Source organism: Leucoraja erinacea, chromosome 9 (genome assembly GCF_028641065.1).
Source record: "Leucoraja erinacea ecotype New England chromosome 9, Leri_hhj_1, whole genome shotgun sequence".
NCBI lineage: Eukaryota > Metazoa > Chordata > Chondrichthyes > Rajiformes > Rajidae > Leucoraja > Leucoraja erinaceus.
The window spans coordinates 19847859-19870849 of NC_073385.1; the positions used below are offsets into that span (position 1 = coordinate 19847859).

Sequence of the window (22991 nt, forward strand, 5' to 3'; positions counted from 1 at the left end):
TGAACTAGTCTCAACTACATTCTGTGGCAGAGAATTCCAGAGATTCACCACTGTGTGAAAAATGTTTTTCTCACCTTAGTCCTAAAATATTTCCTCTTTATCCTTAAACGGTGACCCCTTGTTCTGGACTTCCCCAACATCGGGAACAATCTTCCTGCATCTAGCCTGTCCAACCCCTTAAGAATTTTGTAAATTTCTATAAGATCCCCTCTCAATCTTCTAAATCCATATACCATTGCATAAATATATACACACATGAATAATTAAACCGATTATTGGCTATTAATATTCAGAGTTTTGTCTGAGCTGAGTTTAATAGCCTGATGGCTGTGGAGAAGTAGCTATTCCTAAACCTGGTCGTTGCAGTCTTCAGTCTCCTGTACCTTCTGCCTGAAGGCAGCGGGGAGATGAGTGTGTGGCCAGGATGGTGTGGGTCCTTGATGAGGCTGCCAGCCTTTTTGAGGCAGCAACTGAGATAGATCCCCTCGATGGAAGGGAGGTCAGAGCCGATGATGGACTGGGCAGTGTTTACTACTTTTTGTAGTCTTTTCCTCTCCAGGGCGCTCAAGTTGCCCAACCAAGCCACGATGCTGTAAGGCAGCAACTCCACCACTGCACCACGGTGCAGCCCTCTGGTTCTGTGTTGTATCTACGCCCGATGCAATGGGTGCCCTGGTTTCTCTGTCTCACCCCCCACCTCTCATTGGCAGCTGACGTCTCAGAGGGAGAAGCTGGCCGGCAGCAAGCGGCACGTCCAGCTCCTGAGCGGCAAGCTGAGCGCGCTGGAGAGTACCAGCCGCGGGGAGCAGCACGCAGCCCTGGCACAGCTCCAGCACACGGCCGACAAGCTGCAGGGGGAGCTCGACCTGGTGAAGAGCAGCAACCGCGGGCTGCGGGAGAAGACAGAGGGGGTCAACGCACTGAGGGTAAGGGGCAAGCTGGACGGGCAGGGGATCCCCTGTGGGCGATCTGGTGGAGGGGATCTGGTGGGGGGGATCTGTTGTGGGGATCTGGTGGAGGAGATCTGGTGGAGGGGATCTGGTGGAGGGGATCTGGTGGAGGAGATCTGGTGGAGGGGATCTGTTGTGGGGATCTGGTGGAGGGTGGGTATCTGGGGATGGGGATCTGGGGGTGGGGATCTGGTGGAGGGGATCTGGTGTTGATTCTGTGTACGAGATCTAGTGTATGGGGGTCCAGTGTGATGGGGCTTGCCGTGAATGGATCGAGTGCGGGGGTCTGGTTGAAGGGATCTGGTTGAAGGGATCTGCTGTTGGAATCTTGTGCCGACCCTGCGTAAGGGATTTAGTGTGGGGGATCTGGTGGGGAGGAGTACCCTGTGAAGGGATTTGGTATAGGGATCTGGCAAGGTGATCCAATATATGGGGATCTGGTGTAGGGATCGGGCGGCAGAGAGATCTGGTGTGGAGGGATCTGATGCTGAGATTTACCACATGGGATCTGGTGCAGAGGGATCTGGGTGCTGGGAATCTAGTGTGGAGGGATCTAGTGTGGGTATCTAATATATAGGGAATCTGTTGCGGAGAGATCAGTACAAGGGATCTGTTGAGATGGGGTTGGGGGATTTGGGGTGAAGGGATCGATTGTAGGAGGTTCAGGTGCAGGGAATCCACTGGCCAAACGTGGGCAGGTGGGACTACTGTGGATGGGGCATGTTTGTCGGCTTGCACGAGCTGGGCAGAAAGGCCTGTGTGACTCCCAATGTTCCAATGCTGCACCTGTCCCAAGGCAAAGTGCCAGGAGCAGGCCAGGACCATCAACAGGCTGAGCGAGTCGCTGGAGAAGGCGGAGGCCATCAAGGAGAAGGCGGCGCGCAAGGTGGTGACGCTGGCCTCCGAGCTGGGCCGGGCGGAGGATGGGGCCTGGGAGAGCGGGGCAAAGGCGCAGCATCTGCACCAAGCCCTCAGCAACGAGCTCCGCTCCACCAAGGGTGCCCTGGAGGAGGTGGCCCGGAGAGAGAGGCAGGTGGGTGCTACAGATGTATTCACATACAAGGAATTTACCTTGGTGCTCCGCCCACAAGTGACAAGATGACATACACTGACAGTTAGGAATGACACATAAAACATTAAACATTAATATTAAAACATTACCGATTAGAGAGAGACAGCAAATTCATTGCCACAGAAGGCTGTGGAGGCCATCAATGGGTATTTTTAAGACAGTTACATTCTTGATTAGTACGGGTGTCAGGAGTTATAGACAATAGACAATAGGTGCAGGAGTAGGCCATTCGGCCCTTCGAGCCAGCGTTGCCATTCAATGTGATCATGGCTGATCATCCACAATCAATACCCCGTTCCTGCCTTCTCCCCATATCCACTGACTCCACAAGGGCCACATCTAACTCCCTCTTAAATATAGCCAATGAACTGGCCTCAACTACCCTCGGTAGGCGGCGCGGCTCTGGCCAGCAGCGGCCTCTGCAGTCTGTCCGCGTTTTTAGTCTGTGTTTTAATGTAGTTTTTGGTTGGGGGTGTGTTGTGGGGGGGGCGGGGGGGGGGAGGGGGGGGGAAACTTTTTATCTCTGCACTAGACCCGAGGTTTCCGTTGTGTTGAGGCCGCAACGAAGCGGCCTCCACAGGAAGAAGCCGGGGACTCAGGTGCTAAATGTGGGGGCAGTCCGGAGCGGTGGAGCGGTGGAGGAACGCTGTGCTGCTGGCTGCTGCTGCTGCTGGTCGGAGGCTGCTGCTGCACGCGGGTCTGCGGACAGCGGCGCGCGGGAGCCCGCGGATCCCTGGAGAGAGACCTGTTCGTGGCTCCTCAACGGCGAATGTTGCGGGGTCGAAGAGCTCCTGGAGCGGGGGGCCTACTCCATGCCCCGCGCGGCTGGAACGGCAACGGCACAAGTGGGCCAGACCCGACCTCGCACCAGGCGTGGCTTTAATGGCCGCCGGACAATCGCCATCACCAGCCGGGGGCTTTCACTTTGACTCTGACATCGGGGGGGGGAGAGTGCGTGGAGAGATAAGGGCCTTCCATCACAGCTATGTGATGGCCATGTAAGTTGAGGGTCTAGGTGTAAGTAGGCTGCAGAAACGGCATTTTGTTTGGACCTCTAGGGGTCCAAATGACAATTAAATTGACTCTTGACTCTTGACTCTTGGCAGAGAGTTCCAGAGATTCACCATCTCTGTGTGGGGTTCCTCATCTCGGTTTTAGATTTCCCCTTTATCGACCCCTTGTCCTGGAAAGGCAATCTTCCTGCATCTGCCTGTCCAAGCCCTCAATTTTGCAACGAGCAATCTTCGCTAGAGAGTATAAACCCACCATCCAGGGTGCCATAAGACAGTCCTGAGGAATCAGTGGCCGTCCGCACTCCCTCTATGGCAATAATGAGAGATTTGGAGACCAAAACTGTACGCAATGGTGTGCTCACAGACCCTGTACAACTGTATTCACATACAAGCAATTACCTTGGTGCTGCCCTGCATGCCTACCTTCAATGACAACCATGACACCCAGGTCATGCACTCTCCCCCTTTCCCAATCGGCCACCATTTAGATAATAGTCACATTTCCTGTTTTTTCCCACCAAAAGTTAACATTAATATTTAAAACATTATACTGCATCTGCCAGATCCAAGTCACCCAGCAAATTCATCCTCCTCACAGCTAACACTGCCCCCCAGCTTAGTGTCAGGCAAACTGTGAGATATTGCCTTCAATTCATCATGGTAAATAGCTGGGGTCCCATTTTAGTCACTGCCTGCCATTGTGAAAAGGACCCGTTTACTCCTTCTTTTGCCAGCCAGTTCTCTATCCACATCAATACTGAACCCCCAATGCCTTGAAGTTTCTATACTACAATCTTATGTGGGACCTTGTCGAAAGCCTTCTGGAAGTCCAGATACACCACATCCACTGGTTCTCCCCTATCCACGCTACTAGTTACATCCTCGAAAAATTCTATAAGATTCGTCAGACATGATTTACCTTTCGTAAATCCATGCGCTTTGTCCAATGATTTCACCACTTCCAAATGCGCTCTATCTTCTAACTGATCTAGCAGTTTCCCCACTATCAATAACTGGTCTGTAATTCCTGCCTTGCTACCCGCCAATCTTCAGGATATCTCCCTGAGTTTTGAAAGATTATTACTAATGCATCCACTATTTTTAAGTACTCTGAGCCCTATCTGGCCCTGGGGATTTATCGGCCTTTAATCCATTCAATTTACCTAACACCACTTCCCGAAACCTGGATTTCACTCAATTCCTCCAACTCCTTTGACCCGCGGTCCCCTGCTATTTCCGGCAAATTATTTATGTCTTCCTTAGTGAAGACGGAACCAAAGTAGTTATTCAATTGGTCCGCCATATCTGTTTCCCCATCAACTCACCTGTTTCTGACTGAAAACATTGTGTTTCCTCTTCTTTTCCGTTCTAAAAAACTGGCAGTTGTTCCTTTTCTTTCATAATCTTAATATTTGTCCTCCTCTGCTGGTCTTTGAATTTCTCCCAGTCCTCCGGCAGGAGAATGGGCTTTGATACTGTCAGAGGGTAATACCTAGATTGGCCAAACTGGGATGAATGGTGGAGTCTTTAGACTTGAGGGGCCGAATGGCCTAATTCTGCTTCTATAACATGAAGTTGTGAACCTTCAGCCTACTGAGCTCAGGCCTGCCAGCGATCCCCGCACACTGGTACGATTCCAAACACAAGGGACAATTTACACTTTTAGCAAAGCCAATAAACCTTCAAGCCTGCATGTCTTTAGAGTTTGGGAGGAAACCCACACAGGTCATGGTGAGAACGTGCAAACTCCTTACAGACATCACCCGTAGTCATGATCTCCTGCGCTGCCCTGTGTGTGAGAGGCAAGCACGGGGTCTGGCTGTTCACCTGCAACAGACTCGTCCACTAATCCCACTCCCATCACAGCCCCAAACACACACACGCACGCACGCACACATGCACGCACGCACACGCACACACACACACACACACACACACACACACACACACACACACCCACACACACACACACACACACACACACACACACACACACGCACACTCACACACACACACACACACACACACACACACACACACACACACACACACACACACACACACACACACACACACACACACACACACACACACACACACACACACACACACACACACACACACACACACACACACACACACACACACACACACACACACACACACACACACACACACACACACACACACACACACACACACACACACACACACACACACACACGCACAGCCAGAGGAACTCAGCGGGCCAGGCAGCATAAGTCCATGTAGTGATAGCAAAAATGGGCCATTCGGCCATTGAGTGTACTCCGCTTTTCACTCGTGGCTGACCTATCTCTGATTCTCAATCCCATTCTCCTGCCTTCTCCACGTAACTCCTGACACCCGAAGTAATCAAGAATCTGCAAATCTCTGCTTTAAAAATACCCAATGACCTGGCCTTCACAGCCATCTAAAGGGCCTGTCCCACTTGGTGATTTTCTTCGGCATCTGCCGGCATCATTAACTGACGTATCAGGTCACCGAAACGTTGCAGTGTGACGCGGGCGTGATGACGTATGACACGCAGTGGTTTTCGTGTGTCGCAACGTTTTTGTTTGTCGCTGCTGGATTTTGAAACGTTCAAAATCTTTTGGCGACACTGATATGTCGCCGAAAAAATCGCCAAGTGGGACAGGCCCTTTAGGCAATTAATTCCACAGATTCACCGCCCTCCGGCTAACGAGGGAAATATAGGATTAGGTTTATTATTGTCACCTGTACCGAGGTACAGTGACAAACTTTGTTGTGCATGCTATCCAATCAGATCAGATAATACCTCCCCGCTCCCATCCGGCAGAAGGTACAGAAGCTTGAAAGCGCGCACCACCAGACTCAGGAACAGCTTCTTCCCCTCTGTTATCAGGCTTCCATAAGCTAGGGTACTGCCCGATTCACCTCTACCCCATTGGGGCCATTGGATTTTGTCTGTGGAACTGATGCGCTACAATGCTGAGAACTATATTCTGCACTCTGTATCTTCCCCTATTGGACTTGAGTTTGACCTGATTGTACATCTAACGTGTGGATAGCATGCAAAACAAAGCTTTTCTCTATATTTCGGTACATGTGACAACAATAAACCTAAACTTAAATGGACGCACGATGTTTCGGATCAGGCCCCTTCTTCAGACAGAAGAATGAGGTGATGAAGAATGTGTGCAGAAGGATCCAGACCCGGAATGTCGTCTGGCCATTCCCTCCTCCATGGATGCTGCCTGACCCTTCTGAGTGCCTTTTGCTCAAGATTCCATCATCTGCACTTTCTTACGTCTCTGTGAATCCAAGAGTGTTTTTGGATAATGCAAAATATGCTAAAGCTCAGGATATTAGAGCCTTTGTCATGTGTGTAGACACATGATGGATTGCACCCCCAAACATGGTGAACTGTTGCAGAGGGTTAGAGGGTGGGTCAATCAGTAGATTAGTTTATTTAGTCATCAAGTAGGAACAAGGAACTGCAGATGATGGTTTATACCAAAGATAGACACAGAGTGCTGGAGTAACTCAGCGGGTCAGGCAGAATCTGTGGAGAACATGGATTCACAACGTTTCAGGTCGGGACCCTTCTTCAGACCCTAAAAATGGTCCCGACCCGAAACGTCACTCATCCTTTTTCTTCAGAGATGCTGCCTGACCCGCTGAGTTACTCCAGCACCTTTGTAACGTTGGTTAGCTTGGATTCAGGGCTGAAGGGCCTGTGTATTTGCTCCATGTAGCAATGTTACAAAATTTTGAGATTTAAAAAATCAAGTCTGCAATTTATCCCATCAGATAAAGCATAACAATAAGTTTAATTTGACACCTAATTCACTTTCATATCTCAAGTAATGAAAAAGTTATGGCCATTTTCATACTCGGAAATTAGCATCTTGTTCCCTATTGATTTTCTATGGACATAACAAAAAAGCTGTGATCGTGGACAGTCAAAAGCCCATAACCTTCTTAAAAATTAAGAGAACTGAATGAAATGTTCAGTTATCATAGATTGAAGCATTCTGAAACAAATATAAAATAATCTTACTTGGATGACCTGAAATTAAAGCAGATAATTAGTAGCTAATTTCAAACTTCAATTACTAGTCTAAACATCTATCCATTCTTAATAAATGATTAACATTTTTAAATAGCCTAAGTGTCCAAATAATATTCACAAATAATTCACAATAAAACATGATTTTTAAATCTCATTTACATCAATTTATAGGCCAAATGGAAGGAATTTAGTGTTCATTTGCTGTAAATTAAAGTCAATTTAAATCGGCTTTCTAGTGGGTTCCTGTGAACGCGCTGATTTAGAACGTTCACATTGCGCTGGATTTGTGCCCTCAAGTGCCCAGAAAAATACTGCGGGATATAAAGAGCCCAAAATGAGCTACTCGCTATAGAAAACTTTACATACAGGGTTATATACAGGGTTATATACAAGCCCCATTTAATGTAAAAATAAGGTACATACCTTTAATTGTTTGCTTTATAAAACCCTGGGGCTGCGTGAGGTCGCGGGTTTAGAGAGTGATTTTTAAACTACTATAAATATTATACAAGGCCATAAAAACTAATAATACCTTTTGCGACGGGGTCTTTCAGCGATTTTCCGTTAATGATTTACTAGGCTGAACATTTTCGATTGCAACAGCCTAGTAAAAATCGCGTTTTAAACCCGCCCCCTCTAAACAGCGCCAAAATCACACACAAGGGGTGGGGCAGGTGCTCAGCCACGATTCAGGTAGGTTTTGTAACATACCTACTCAATGCAGTGTATTCCAGGGTGTAGAAACATTTCCCAATCACAGTCTGGTCTGACAGAGAATGTGGGCCGTAGGGCCTGTACCAGTGCTGTACTGTTCTGTGCTGGGGCTAAGTGAGTGTGTGCTGTGTTTTTTCAGCTGGTGGATTTCCGGGAGTTTGTGGCCAGGGAGCTGGGATTTGACACCAACAGCATGGCGGTTCCAGACGAGGAGATCTACCGTCGTCTGGGAAGTGTCTCCCAGCCCCGGGGCCGGCCCGGTGGCTACGGCGCCTCCAGATCCGGGCCCCCCCACAGCTACCCTGCCAGCTGGGACGCGGCACGCGGGGGCCACAGTGCCTAGCGCACACCCCACCACACACTAACAGGCCATTCACCCCTCCACGGACATGCTGTCCCCGGGCGCGGTGTGGCCTGACCCTCCCCCCCCCCACTCCTTGTTCCCTGCTGCTGTGCGTGACTCCCACCCCCTGCCTCCAGTACCATCACCCCTCCTGCCCCCTCTGTCCCCTTCCACCAGAGCTCGCCCCCTCTTCTCTCTCCACCCCGCCTCTGTCCCGTCTCCCCTCATCACAGGGACTCCTGAGTCTGCTTGGTTCACAGATACAGCATAGAAGCAGGCCCTTCACACTAGTACTATCCCACTCTCTCATCCACTCCCTGCACACTAGGGGCAATTTACAGAGGACCCATTAACCTACAAACCCAGCACACCTCCGGCATATGGGAGGAAACGGAGCACCCGGTGACAGGGAGAACGTGCAAACTCCACACTCACAGCACCTAAGAGTCAAGTCAAGTCGCTATTTTGTTGTGTGCTGTCCAGTCAGTGGCACTAACACTCTACATGATTACACAATAGACAATAGGTGCAGGAGTAGGCCATTCGGCCCTTCGAGCCAGCACCGCCATTCAATGTGATCATGGCTGATCATCCCCAATCAGTACCCCGTTTCTGCCTTCTCCCCAAAACCCCCTGACTCCGCTATTTTTAAGAGCCGTATCTAGCTCTCTCTTGAAAGCATCCAGAGAACCGGCCTCCACCACCCTCTGAGGCAGAGAATTCCACAGACTCACAACTCTCTGTGTGAAAAAGTGTTTCCTCGTCTTATTCTTAAACTGTGGCCCCTGGTTCTGGACTCCCCCAGCATCGGCAACATGTTTCCTGCCTCTAGCGTTTCCAAGCCCTTAACAATCTCATCGATACAACACGGAAACAAACTCCGAACCGACCAGCGATCTCCACACACCAACACTATCCCACACACTAGAGACAATTACAATTTTACCAAAGCCAATTAGCCTACAAACCTATACGTCTTTGGAATGTGGGAAGAAAGTGGAAATTGGACAAAATTAGGACATTTTATTATTTGCCAAAATATATTTCTCAATGTTTCTTGTTTAAAGCCTGCACATTCACCCAAATTTTGTCCAACTGACAGCTGACAATTATCCCATTCCTTAGCTTGCATCTGAGTAAAATTTATTTCAAAATGCATTGATAGTTTATGATTATTTAAATGGTAAATGTAGCTTCAGAAGCGTTTTCATTTTGCATGTTAAAACCCACCTGAGAACCATGGGCGATTTTGCAATTTTACTGAGGGATTTTTCACTTTTAAAACTTCTCATATACATAATGAATAAAGATAAATAAGTCAATAATGCCTTACTTTTGATGAAATTCAGCGAGCAAACGCGATAATTCCTGATATTTTGGACCTTTAAATCTCCACGGCAAATGTCCGCTGTTCACTTCCGCTGGATTGGCACTTTCAGCTCCCTCTTTAATTTACCTTAGTTTCTATCTTTTTTTTGGACTGTAAATCTAGGTAGCTGTGCCTCACGGTCACCCCGACTGGCACAGTAAATTGCAGCTCAAAAACTGGCCGTTTTCGATGTTTTTAACGGGTGGGAAAGTGCGTGTTTTCCCATTCATTAACATGTACCGGATGTATAGCATGTCCTCCACTTGAGATTTTCGGTCACGTGGGTGCGGATCTACGCTCCAGTGACCTTTCGTGAAATCACCCTATTGACAGGATAAAGACTATAACGTTAGGTGCATGAGCCTAGTCTGAGTAATTCGAGCTGCTGTTCAAATGGAGATTTAGAAGAGTCGAACAATGTTTCCACACTGTATTTCTAAATTCTACACCAGACCCACATGTTAGATCTCAGACCTCTTCGCTCTTTACCGCGTGAAAATAATCAATGTCTTTGTCTTTAATCCGCCAGTTAGGTGCGGTGTCTTTAAGAATCGGCAGCCAGGGACAGCCTTGCAATTTTGAAAAACAGCTTAGAAATGAAGGTGCAGGAACTATATGTAACACAGGTCAGCTCTTCATAAACAACACGTTTTATTAATCACACCAAGTAGATTGTAATTCATCAGCAGCAGAATAATATTGCTTGCCGCAGTGTTTGATTATTGGGTGCCTATGTACTGATGTTTACCAAGGGAACTGGTCTGAGGCAGAGGCAGAGTGGGAGTGTTGCCCGTGTCTGTATTTGGGATATCTGGCTCTTTCTTGGTTATTTGTTTTAGCGACTCAGAGTGGAAACAGGCCCTTTTGCCCACCAGGTCCGTGCCGACCGACGATCACCCCGTACACTAGTTCGATCCTGCACAAGGGGGCTGTATGTATGGAGTTTGCACGTTCTAAGGGTGTTCTGGTTTCATCCCACATACCAAAGACGAGTCTCGATACGAAACGTCACCTATTCCCTTTCTCCAGAGATGCTGCCTGTCCTGCTGAATTACTCCATCTTTTTGTGTCTGTATTCGGTTTAAACCAGCATCTGCAGATCCCCCCTACACCAAATACGTGCAGGTTTGTAGATTAATTGGCTTCTATAAATTGTCCCTAGTGTGTAGGATACAACTAGTGTACGAGTGATCATATCATTGGTCAACGTTGACTCACTGTATCTTTAAAAACTAAACAAAACTGAATGTCACCAAATACTCTAGCAACCCTCCACAGATGGATTAGTTTGTAATATTGTCATGTGTACCGAGGTACAGTGAAATGCTTTTTTGTTGTGTGCTGACCGGTCAGCAGAAAGACAATACATGATTACAATCATAGAAACATAGAAAATAGGTGCAGGAGGAGGCCATTCGGCCCTTCGAGCCAGCACCGCCATTCATTGTGATCATGGCTGATCGTCCCCTATCAATAACCCGTGCCTGCCTTCTCCCCATATCCCCTGACTCCACTAGCCCCTAGAGCTCTATCTAACTCTCTCTTAAATCCATCCAGTGACTTGGCCTCCACTGCCCTCTGTGGCAGGGAATTCCACAAATTCACAACTCTCTGAGTGAAAAGGTTTTTCCTCACCTCAGTCTTAAATTACTTCCCCTTTATTCTAAGACTGTGGCCCCTGGTTCTGAACTCGCCCAACATTGGGAACATTTTTCCTGCATCTAGCTTGTCCAGTCCTTTTATAATGTTATATGTTTCTATAAGAACCCCCCTCATCCTTCTAAACTCCAGTGAATACAAGCCTAGTCTTTTCAATCTTTCCTCATATGACAGTCCCGCCATCCCAGGAATCAATCTCGTGAACCTACGCTGCACTGCCTCAATCACAAGGATGTCCTTCCTCAAATTAGGAGACCAAAATTGTACACAATACTCAAGGTTTATAGACAGGCGTTAGTACATGCTGTTTACAGTGTAGAGATACATGATAAAGGGAATAACGTTTAGAAGCCAGTAAAGTCCGATCAAAGATAATCCGAGGGTCACCAAATGAGGTAGCTAGTAGTTTAGCACTGCTCTCTGGTTGTGGTAGGATGGTTCAGTAGCCTGATATCAGCTGGGAAGAAACTGTCCCTGAGTCTGGAGGTGTGATTTTTCACACTTCTGTACCTCTTGCCTAATGGGAGAGGGGAGACGAGGGAGTGGCCAGGGTGAGACTGGTCATTGATTATGCTGCTGGCCTTGCCGGGGCAGCGTGAAGTGTAAATGGAGTCAATGGATGAGAGGTTGGTTTGTGTGATGGTCTGGGCTGCGGCCACAATTTGCTGCAATTTCTTGTGGACTGTGGAACGTTTCCTGACTGTCTCCAGAAAGTATCACGGCCTGGTACGGCAATTCCAACACACAGGAACGCAGGAGGCTGCAGAGAGCGGTGGACTCAGCCCAATATGGCCACAGCCTCCCCCCTCCATCGAAAGCATTGACCCCAGGCGCTGCCTCGAGAAGGGGGCATCTACCATCAAGGATCCCCACCATCGAGGCCGTGCCCTCTTGTCACTGCTACCATCGGGCAGGAGGTACAGAAGCCTGAAGTCCCACAACACCAGCTTCAGGAACAGACTCTTCCTTGCAACCATCACGTCTTGAATCAACCCGCACAACCCTAATCCCACCTCAGCAACGGAACTCTACCATGGACCTGTTTTCTAACTGTGTTTGCCCTAATGTCTAATTTTTTGTAGTCTTTTCTCTTTTCACTGTCTTGTAAAATGTACTTGTAATTTATGCATGATGTATGTTTGTGTGTGTTGTCCATGTGCCTGCGATGTTGCTGCAAGCAGCATGTGTATTGCACCTCTGCCTCACCGTACTCACGCAGCTGTCAATAAACCCGACTCAAAGTAGTATTTTATGTGGATGACCACACACATAGAACACAGAACAGCACAGGAATAGGCCCTTCGGCCCACAATGTCTGTGTCGAACATGATGCCAGCTAGGCTAGTCTCCACTGCCTGCATGTGATCCATATCCCTCCATTCCACGCATATTCACGTGCCTAACCAAACATCGATTAAACGCCACTATCATATCTGCCTTCACCATCACCCCCAGCAATGTGTGTGTGTGCGTGTGTGTGTGTGTGTGTGTGTGTAGCCTCTTCAAATGTAACTTCTGTGCATGCAGGTGAAGGATTCAGACAAAGCACCTGCTCCTGTGCTGCACTGTTCAATGTTCTACTGCATGGCATCAGTCATCATGGTAACGCCTAGTGGCATGCATGTGCACATCAACACGCAAGCATGGGTGCTTATGGGTGTGTATGTGTGTGAATGTATGGGTTATGGTGTCATGTATGTATGTGCGTGTTGGTTGTCACAGTGAAATTCTTTGATTTACTTACTATACACAAAGCATGTTATACACAAAGTGCCTGCATGTGTGTGCATGTGCGTGTATATGTGTGCATGTAGGTGCATGTGCGTGCTTGTGTGTGTGTGTGTGTGCATGTGTCTGAGCACGTGGGTGTGTGTATGTGTCTGTGTGTGCGCGCGTGTATGTGTGTGTGCATGTGTCGGTGTGTGGGTGTGTGTGTGTGCGCATGTGTCTTTGTGTGCGCGTGTGTCTGTATGTGTGTGTGAGCGTGTGTCTGTGTGTGCATGTGTATGTGTGTGTATGTGTGTGTCTGTGAGTGTGTATGTGTATGTGGGTGCGCGCATGGGTGTATGTGTGCATGTGACTGTGTGCATGTATGTGTTTGTCTGTGTGTGTGCGCATGTGACTGTGCATGTGACTGCATGTATGTGTGTGTGTGCATGTGACTGTGCATGTATGTATGTATGTGTGTGTGTGTGTGTGTGTATGTATGTATGTGTATGTGTGTGTGTGTGTGTGCATGTATGTATGTGTGTGTGTGTGCATGTATGTGTGTGTGTGTATGCATGTGTGTGTGTGCATGTATGTATGTATGTATGTGTGTGTGCATGTATGTATGTGTGTATGTGCATGTGTTGTCCCCTGGCCGTGTTACTGTCTAGTCTGGGCTGCTTCAGCATAGCGGCATTGCACGGTTTTCGATGACTGGGGAAGGATTCTAAGTCGGTGCTGAGCCAAAACAAACTTGGACGTGGAGTGTTTGTGTTCCATGTGATCCTCTATAAAACAGCCACACATGCAGCGAGTGCCAGCACTCCGGCTTTTACAGAGAGTCTGATTACTAATGGTATTTGGTCTGTTTATAAAGCTGGCAGCAGCAAGCCAGGGCCAGCATGTCTGCAGCGGAACAAGTCTCTCTGCATGTAGTGTGTCCGCACACGCATGTCCTTCACATGTGCTTGGCCTGTCCGTCTGCATGTGTAGCCGTGTGCTTCTTGGTACAGCACGTCTGCATGCATGCATGTATGTGTGTGTCTGATTGTATATGTGTGCATGGGGGAAAGTGTTGGTGATCATGCACATGTGTGTGCAAGTGTGCATTTGATTGTGCACCTGTGCTTGTGTGTGTTTGTGGGTGCAATTATGTGTGTGTTTGTGGGTGCAATTATGTGTGTGTTTGTGGGTGTGTGATTGTACGATACGATACCACATTATTTATCCCCGAGGGAAATTGGTCTGCCACCAGTGAAAAGATACAAACCAATGGTAAGATTACAGATTCCATTATAAAGGATGAGGTTACGGAGTACTTAGAAGTTCACGATCAAATAGGCGGAAGTCAGCACAGCTTTGTGAAGGGGAGGTCTTGCCAGACCAATCTGCTGGAATTCTTTGAAGAAGTAAATAGCAGGACAGACAAAGGAGAGTCAGTAGATATTGTTTACTTAGATTTTCAGAAAGCTTTTGATAAGGTGCCACACGTGAGGCTGCTAAGGAAGATGAGAGCCCACGGTATCAAAGGGCAGATACTAGCGTGGATCGCAGGTTGGCTGGATGGCAGAAGGCAAAGAGTGGCAATAAAGGGGGCTGCCAGTGACTAGTGGAGTTCCGCAGGGGTCGGTGCTGGGTCCGCTACTCTTTCACGTTGTATATTAATGATTTGGACGAGGGGATTGAAGACTTTGTGGCCAAGTTTGCGGATGGAATGAAAATAGGTGGAGGGGCAGGTAGTGTAGAGAAAGCAGGGACTCTGCAGAAGGACTTGGACAGGTTGGGAGAGTGGGCAGAGAAGTGGCAGATGGAATATAGTGTAGCAAAGTGTGGAGTCATGCATTTTGGTAGAAGGAATAAAGGCCTAGACTATTTTCTAAATGGGGAGAGACTCCAGAAATCGTAGGTGCAAAGGGACTTGGGAGTGCTGGTGCAGGATTCCCAAAAAGTTAATCTGGAAGTCGAATCGGCAGTAAAGAAAGCAAACTCAATGCTAGCATTTATTTCAAGAGGGCTTGTATATAAAAACAGGGATGTAATGCTGAGGCTCTTTAAGGTGCTGGTCAGGCCACATTTGGGATATTGTGAACAGTTTTGGGCCCCATATCTGAGGAAGGATGTGCTGGCTCTGGAGAGGGTCCAGAGGAGGTTTACAAGAATGATCCCAGGAATGAGTGGGTTAACCTATGATGAGCGTTTGTCGGCACTGGGCCTGTACTCGCTGGAGTTTAGAAGTATAAGTGGGGACCACATTGAAACGAACAGAATAACGAAAGGCTTGGATAGAGTGGATGTGGAGAGGATGTTTCCACTAGTGGGAGAGTCTGGGACTAGAGATTCATAGCCTCAGAATTAAAGGACGTTCTTTTAGGAAGGAGATGAGAAGAAATTTCTTTGGTCAGTGGGTGGTGAATCTGTGGAATTCTACTCATAATATTTATGAAAGTGCCACGTGAATTATGATGATAATGAAATAATAATGAAATAATGAATAATGTATGAGTGATGGTGTGTGTGAGTGTGAGTGAGTGATTGTGTGTGTGAATGATGAAGTGTGAGTGATTGTGTGTGTGTGCGCGTGTGTATACACCCCCCATTAATGAATCTTCTGTGCTCATGGAAGCATTGTTGGATCTATTTATACAAGCTCCTGCATTAGAACATAGGACAGTACAGCACAAGACAGGCCCTTCAGCCCACAACACCTGTTCCCGCTCTGTATTTTTCCTATGTTCTAAGACATCAGTACAAAACACAATTAGAAATCTGTAAAATATATCTGGAACCAGCAGCCAGAGGAGGTGATAGGGTCATGCAGCATGGAATCTTCCTTTGTCCCAACTTGCCCATTTTGTCCAAGGTGGGCTGTTTCCACTAGTGGGAGTGTCTTGGACTACAGGCCACAGCCTCAGAATAAAAGGACACACCTTTAGAAAAGAGATGAGGAGGAATTTCTTTACTCGGTGGGTGGTGAACCTGTGGAATTCATTGCCGCAGACAGCAGTGGATGCCACGTCATTGGGTATTTTTAAAGCGGAGATTGATAGGTTCTTGATTAGCAAGGGTGTCAAGGATAATGGGGAAAAGGCAGATCAGCCATGATTGAATGGCGGAGTGATGGGCCGAGTGGCCTAACTCTGCTCCTATGACTTATGATGATTCTCCATCTACACTACACTACAATCACTGAGAGGCAATTAGGCAGGTGCTTAGATGAGGTGTAGAAGGATATTATCCACGTGCAGTGAAATAGATGGGCAAAAGGTTGGCATGGACGAGATTGCCACATGGGACTAGCTCAGATGGGACATCTTGGTCAGCATGGGTGTGTTGGGCAGAATGGCCTGTTTCCATACCGTATGACTGAATATGAAGGGTTTATTGGGCAATGGGCCAAATGCAGGCAGATGGTATGAGCCTAGAATGCCACATAGGTCAGCATGGACAAGATGGGCCGAAAGGCCTGTTTCCGAGTTGCACAGCTCCCTTGACTGTGTTATCTGCAGAAATTGCACTGAAGATTTCCTTAATTGGGTGCTGTGACGCTCAAAAGAACTAATAATGTCTCCAATTGGCAGATGACAATGTGTTTAAGGAGAGCCATTATTATTTGGCTCATTTACCATCCAGAAGTAAATTCAATTTGCAGGTTTATTCTATAACGGCAGCGTTGGGTGTGAGCTGTTGAGCGAGATTCAAGGAATTTTAGATTGAAGAGACTTCACACCACCTGCCTCTTTGAAGGGAAGATAAACAGCCTGTTGATGATCCTACTGTAGCCTCGCAGAAATGGGTCGAGACCCTTCTTGAGACTTCTTGAGACTTGCTGCCTGACCCGCTGAGTTACAATAGACAATAGACAATAGGTGCAGGAGTAGGCCATTCGGCCATTCGAGCTAGCACCGCCGTTCAATGTGATCATCAAGTCAAGCTGATCATGGCCACAATCAGTACCCCGTTTCTGACAGTACCCCATATCCCCTGACTCCACTATTTTTAAGAGCCTTATCTAGCTCTCTCTTGAAAGCATCCAGAGAACCCGGCCTCCACCGCCCTCTGAGGCAGAGAATTCAACAGACTCACCACTCTCTGTGAGAAAAAGTGTTTCCTCGTCTCCGTTCTAAATGGCTTACCCTTTATTCTTAAACTGTGGCCCCTGGTTCTGGACTCCCCCAACATCGGAAACATGTTTCCTGCCTCTAGCGTGTCCAAGCCCTTAACAATCTTATATGTTTCAATGTGATTCCCTCTCATCCTTCTAAACTCCAGAGTGTACAAGCCCAACTGCTCCATCCTCTCAGCATATGACAGTCCCACCATCCCGGGAATTAACCTTGTAAACCTACGCTGCACTCCCTCAATAGCAAGAATGTCCTTCCTCAAATTAAGGGACCAAAACTGCACACAATACTCCAGGTGTGATCTCATTAGGGCTCTGTACAACTGCAGAAGGACCTATTTGCTCCTATATTCGATTCCTCTTGTTATAAAGGCCAACATGCCATTTGCTTTCTTCACTGCCTGCTGTACTCCAGTTTTTTGTGTCTATCTTCGGTTTAAACCTGCACCTGCAGTTCCTTCCTACACAACTCTACTGAGGTGTCCTCTTTACCACCAACCCTCCCACAACACTGCTTCACTGACACTCGCAAACTCTCTCCCAGCCCGGAAATGTCAAAGACCAGAGGGCACAGCTTATGGGTGAGAGAGGCAAAGTTTAAAGATGTGTGGGGCAGCGTTTTTTATAAACAGAGGGTGGTGAGTGCATGGAATACGTTGCCGGTAGTGGTGGTGGAGGCAGATACGATAGTTGCGTTTAGACAGGCACATGGATACGCAGGGAATGGAGGGATATGGATTACTTGCAGGCAGAGGAACTTACTGTAGTTTAACTTGTCGTCCTGATCAGCATGGACATGGTGGGCCGAAGGGCATGTACCTGTGCTGTACTGTTTAGGTTTCTTATTGTCATATGCACTAAGTTACATTGAAAAGCTTTGAGTCAAATTCAAGAACAATAGAGAGGAAAGAGAGCAAAGGGGAAGATACAGAGGGCAGAATATAGTTCTCAGCATTGTAGCGCATCAGTTCCACAGACAAAGTCCAATGTCCGCAATGGGGTAGAGGTGAATCGGACAGTACCCTAGCTTATGGAAGGACCATTCAGAAGCCTGATAACAGAGGGGAAGAAGCTGTTCCTGAGTCTGGTGGTGCGCACTTTCAAGCTTCTGTACCTTCTGCTGAACGGGAGCGGGGAGAAGAAGGAATGACCCGGGGTGGGATAAGTCGTTGATTATGTTGGCCGCTTCCCCGAGGCAGCGTGAAGTGTAGATGGAGTCAGTGTTGGGGAGTGTGATGCTGCTGCATCTTCTATAGGTTCAATTTGCAGGTTTGTTCTATTATGCGGGTGCAGAATTTAATGATCAGCATTGTGGCGCATTCAAGAGGCTTTTAGATAGGCGTGGACACACACGTAATGAAGGACTATGGATCATGAATAAGTTTATTGGCCAAGTATTCGCATACAAGGAATTTGCTTTGGTGCTCTGCCCGCAAGTGACAACATGACATACAGTGACAGTTGGGAATGATACATAAAATATAAAACATTAATAATGAAACATTATCGATTAAACATGTGGATTAAATAAAATACCAAAGCAAAAGGAGACTACAGATTTTTGGTTATTGAGTAGAGCTACTACTCGTGGGGAAAAAAGCTGTTTTTATGTCTGGCTGTGGCAGCTTTGACAGTCCGGAGTCGCCTTCCAGAGGGAAGTGATTCAAAGATACACAAAAGTGCTGGAGAAACTCAGCGGGTGCAGCAGCATCTATTGAGCGAAGGAAATAGGCAACGTTTCAGGCCAAAACCCTTCTTCAGACTGATGTATGGTGGGGGGGAGAAGAAAGGAAATAGGAAGAGGAGGAGCCCAAGGGCTGAGGGAGAGCTGAGAAGGAGAGGAGACAGCAAGGGCTACCGGAAATTGGAGAAGTCAATGTTTATGCCGCTAGGGTGCAGACTGCCCAAGCGGAATATGAGGTGCAGCTCCCCCAATTTCCGGTGGTGATTCAAAGAGTTTGTGGGAAGGGTGAGAGGGGTCAGAGGTGATCTTACCCGCTCGCTTCCTGGCCCTTGCAGTGTACAGTTCATCAATGGAGGGAAGGGGAAGGGGAGAAAGCTAGAAGAGAGGTGAGGGTGAGAGAATGGCTGATTCATTTAACTTGGTATCATGTTTGACTCGGACCTGCCCCTCCCACAGTGGGACTGAATGACTTCCCTACGTGGACTACTCGCACCATTCCTCTGGCATTATAAGGGGGGGAGGGGGGGGCGCCCTGTAAACCCGTTAGCCCGCGTCACCCTGTGTCTGAACTGATCGCTGGCGCTGATGGCGGGGCCTCCGCAAGGATGGAACTCACCACGGCAACCAGCGATAGCAACCGCTGGGCCCAAAGCCCGAGAATTGATTTGTGGCAACCTTACGATTTCTCGTCCAAACTATTAATACATTGGTCCCGTTTCCCTGATTTAATCTCAATGCCCAAATTAGGTTGCAGTCTTAAAGTTCACTTCAAAGACTCGCGCTAATCTGCCTTTAATTATAAAGATGAATTTGGCTCTTCCGCGAGACTTATCTACGCCGGACTGTCATTAAACTGCGCGGACATCCAGATGATATACATTGTTTTGTTTTTTGCCTAATTCAAATGTTTTTTTTAAAAAAGACATCGCTACAGAACACAGTGTTCGTTGAAAGCAAAGTGAAAGGAAGCCTTCTTCATCAGGACGTTGACTCTTCGCCAGAGGGTCTCAGTATTGTCTTTGTCCCGTCCAAGCATCTCTTCCATCCAGGACCAAGGGGGCTGACACCATCCACAGATCTGACTAACTCAGGGAAGGCAAGGCGGGGAGGACATCCTTATCTTTCCAAACCCAATCTTTCGTCCAAGGTCCACTAGAGTGAAGAGGAGACATGGACAAGAGGACCGCATTGTGACAGGGAACAAAGTAAGCAAAAGCATGATCACCCATTCCTTCTCTCCACAGATGCTGCCTGTCAATAGGATACAAGGGAAACAAAGGACATTTTTTATCACACACACCAATTGGTGTAGTGAAATTTGACTTGCCATTGCAGCACACGAATAAAGATAAGACACAACATGGAAAAATTTACCAATAAACATAAAAACATCCCCCCACAATGGTTCCCACTGTGAGGGAAGGCAGCAAAGTCCAGTCCCGTACCCTGTTCACCCATAGTCGGGCCCATTGTGGCCTCCACAGTCGCCGCTACGGCAGCCCGATGCTTCAGGCCCTCTTGACAATAGACAATAGGTGCAGGACTAGGCCATTCGGCCCTTCGAGCCAGGTGTCCCGCTGAGTTGCACCAGCATTTTGGCTCTACAGTGTAATCCAGCATCTGCAGTTCTATCCGACACAAAAGAATGAATGTCTAGGTTCATTATTGTCACGTGTACCGAGGTAGAGGGGGAAAGCTTTCTTGGTTCTTGGTTTCTTGGTCCTCCATAATATTCCAAATGGAATTTAAACTGGAATTTGCATGCTATCCTATCAAGATCGGATAATCTATATATCACTAAAACTCTGTTCTTGACCGGTTTTGGCGATCTGTGCTGCGATTTCCGAGAGAATGCCGCCACCTACGGCCGTCATTTTTGGCCACCTCGCTCAGAGCCCCCCTCCGCCGTATGTGCGCCGAGGATTTTTCCCGTCTATGAAATATGACAGAGATATTAATGATTTTACAAAATTCTCCATTCTCTCTGCTGCCCCCGCTGGCAGCAGGGGGGAGGGACTATAAAACCAGGAAGTGGTGTGCCTCAATCAGTCCTGCAATTTGTGTGCCTTAATCAGTCTCTGCAAGTGGTGTGCCTCAATTAGAGCTCTGAATGACACTGACAAATGTCTACAGCACTGTGAATACCCTTAATTTGGTTTGAAAATGAAAATATGGTTAGAGGTAAAAAAAGCACTGCCTGCAAATGGTTGTTTGGGTTTGGGTTGAAGTAAAAAGGCACTCTCTCTCCACCCCTCCCCCCTCTCCCTCCCTCTCCCTCCCCCCCCCCTCTCTCTCCCCTCTCCCTCTCCCCCCCTCCTCCTCCCCTCCCCCCCTCTCTTCCTCTCCCCCCTCTCCCCTCCTCTCCTCCTCTCCCCTCCTCCTCCTCCCCCCCTTCTCCTCCTCTTCCCCCCCTCTCCTTTCCCTCCCCTCTCCTCCCCCCCCTCTCCTCCCTCCCCCCTCCTTCCCCTCTCCCATCCTCCCCCCCTCCCTCCCCCCCCTCCTTTTCTCCCCTCCTCTCTCCTCCTCTCCCCCCCTCTCCCCCCTCTCCCTCTCCCTCCCCCCTCTCCTCCCCCCTCCCCCCCCCTCTCTCTCCCCCCTCCTCCCCCCGCCTCCTCTCCATTCCCCTCTCCCTAAACCGCCCCTCCCTCTCCTCTCACACCCCTCTCCTCTCCCTCCACCTCCCTCCCCCCCCCCCTCTCTCCCCCCTCCTTTTCCCCCCTCTCCTCCCTCCTCTCCTCCCCTCCCCTCCACACACCCCCCTACCCCCTCCCCTCCACCTTCCCTCACCCTCTCACCGTTCCCTCCTCCCTCTCCCCCCTCCTCCCTCCCCTCCCCTTAAACCCCCCTCCCTTCCACACACCCCTACCCCCTTCCCTCCCACCCACCGACCGCACTTTGGGGGAACAGACCCAACGGGTCTGCACTTGGTCTAGTATTTTATAAACATAATCAAGTCGAACTCACGTGGCACGGTGGCGCAGCGGTAGAGTCCTGGGTTCGATCCGGACTGCGGGTGCTGTCCGTACAGAGGTTGCACGTTCTCCACGTGACCGCGTGGATTTTCTCCGGGTGCTCCGATTTCGCACCCACACTACAAAGACGTACAGGTTTGTAGGTTAATTTGGCTATGGAAAAAAAAAAGTAAATTGTCCCTAGAATAGTGCTGGTGCAAGGGGATCGTCGGTCGGCGCGGACTCGGTGGGCCGAAGGGCCTGTATCTCTAAACTAAAAAATGAAACAATGGGCAGAGAATAGGCGAATATTCGGAGTCCAGGCTATGGCTCGCAGCGTTGTGCGTACATTGGATCGGGAATTGGTTGCTTTTCCTAACCAGAGAGCGGAGGTGCCAGGTGAAGAGATAGCGGTTCGGAGGAAGAGTTCGAAGAGCAGGATCCCAACCTGAAACGTCACCTACCCTTGTCCCCCAGAGATGCTGCCTAACGTGAGGGGGGAGGGGGAGTGAGGGGTGGGGGTCGGGACTGACTGAGTGAGTGAGGGGTGGGATGGGGATGGGGGTGGGGAGTGAGAGTGGGGTGGGAGTGGGGACTGTGAGGTGTGGAGTGGGGACTGTGAGTGTGGGGTGGGGGTGGGGAATGAGGGTCGAGGGGAGTGAGACTGGGGTGGGAGTGGGGACTGGGGAGTGTGGGGTGGGGACTGAGGGGTGGGGAGTGAGTGGTGAGGGAGGGGCGAGGCGGTGCCGAGTGGCGGCTGCGGCGGGCGGGCGGGCTGGCGCTGTCAGTCGGGAGTGGGGCTCGCTACCTGCGGTCAGTCCCGCAGCCCGGCCCCGGCAACGCTGCACCTGGAGCCCGAGCGGAGCCGGCATGGAGCGGGACCCGGCCGGCAGGCGGTGAGTCCCGGCTCCGGACCTCTCTCCCTACTCCCCCACTCTCTCTCCACCTCACCCCTTCCCTCTCTCCCCACTTTCTTCTATCTCTCTTCCTCCCCTTCCCTCTTTCCCCACTATCCCTCCTTCTCTCCCACTCTCTCTCCCTCTCGCTTCAGCCACACTTTCGCTTCGCCGTGCGTCAAATCTCGACAATGATTTTACTTTTTTGGTTACTGGCCGAAAGTCTTTTTTGTTTTGTAGTTTCGGGGCCGGGACTGGAGCGGTGAGTGTGTGGGGGCCGGGTGTCTCTGTCTGTGTGCATGGGCTGTGTGTCTATGCAGGACTGTGTGTGTGTGTGTGTGTGTCTGTGTGCATGGATGTGTGTCTGCAGGGGTTTGTGTGTGTGGGCTGTGTATGTATATGGGCTGTGTATGTGCATGGGTGTGTGTATATGAGTAT

At 49.0% G+C, this 22991-nt stretch overlaps 1 protein-coding gene across 1 annotated transcript in view; it reads left to right on the top strand.

Moving 5' to 3' along the window:
* The first annotated feature begins 22450 nt into the window (after nucleotides 1–22450).
* esr2a (estrogen receptor 2a) overlaps nucleotides 22451–22991 on the top strand; it is an 85048-nt gene continuing 84507 nt past the window's right edge. The window contains exon 1 of the mRNA XM_055640263.1: nucleotides 22451–22553. Coding sequence (XP_055496238.1) covers nucleotides 22528–22553 — 26 coding nt within the window. The 5' untranslated portion in view covers nucleotides 22451–22527. The remainder of the gene's footprint in view (nucleotides 22554–22991) is intronic.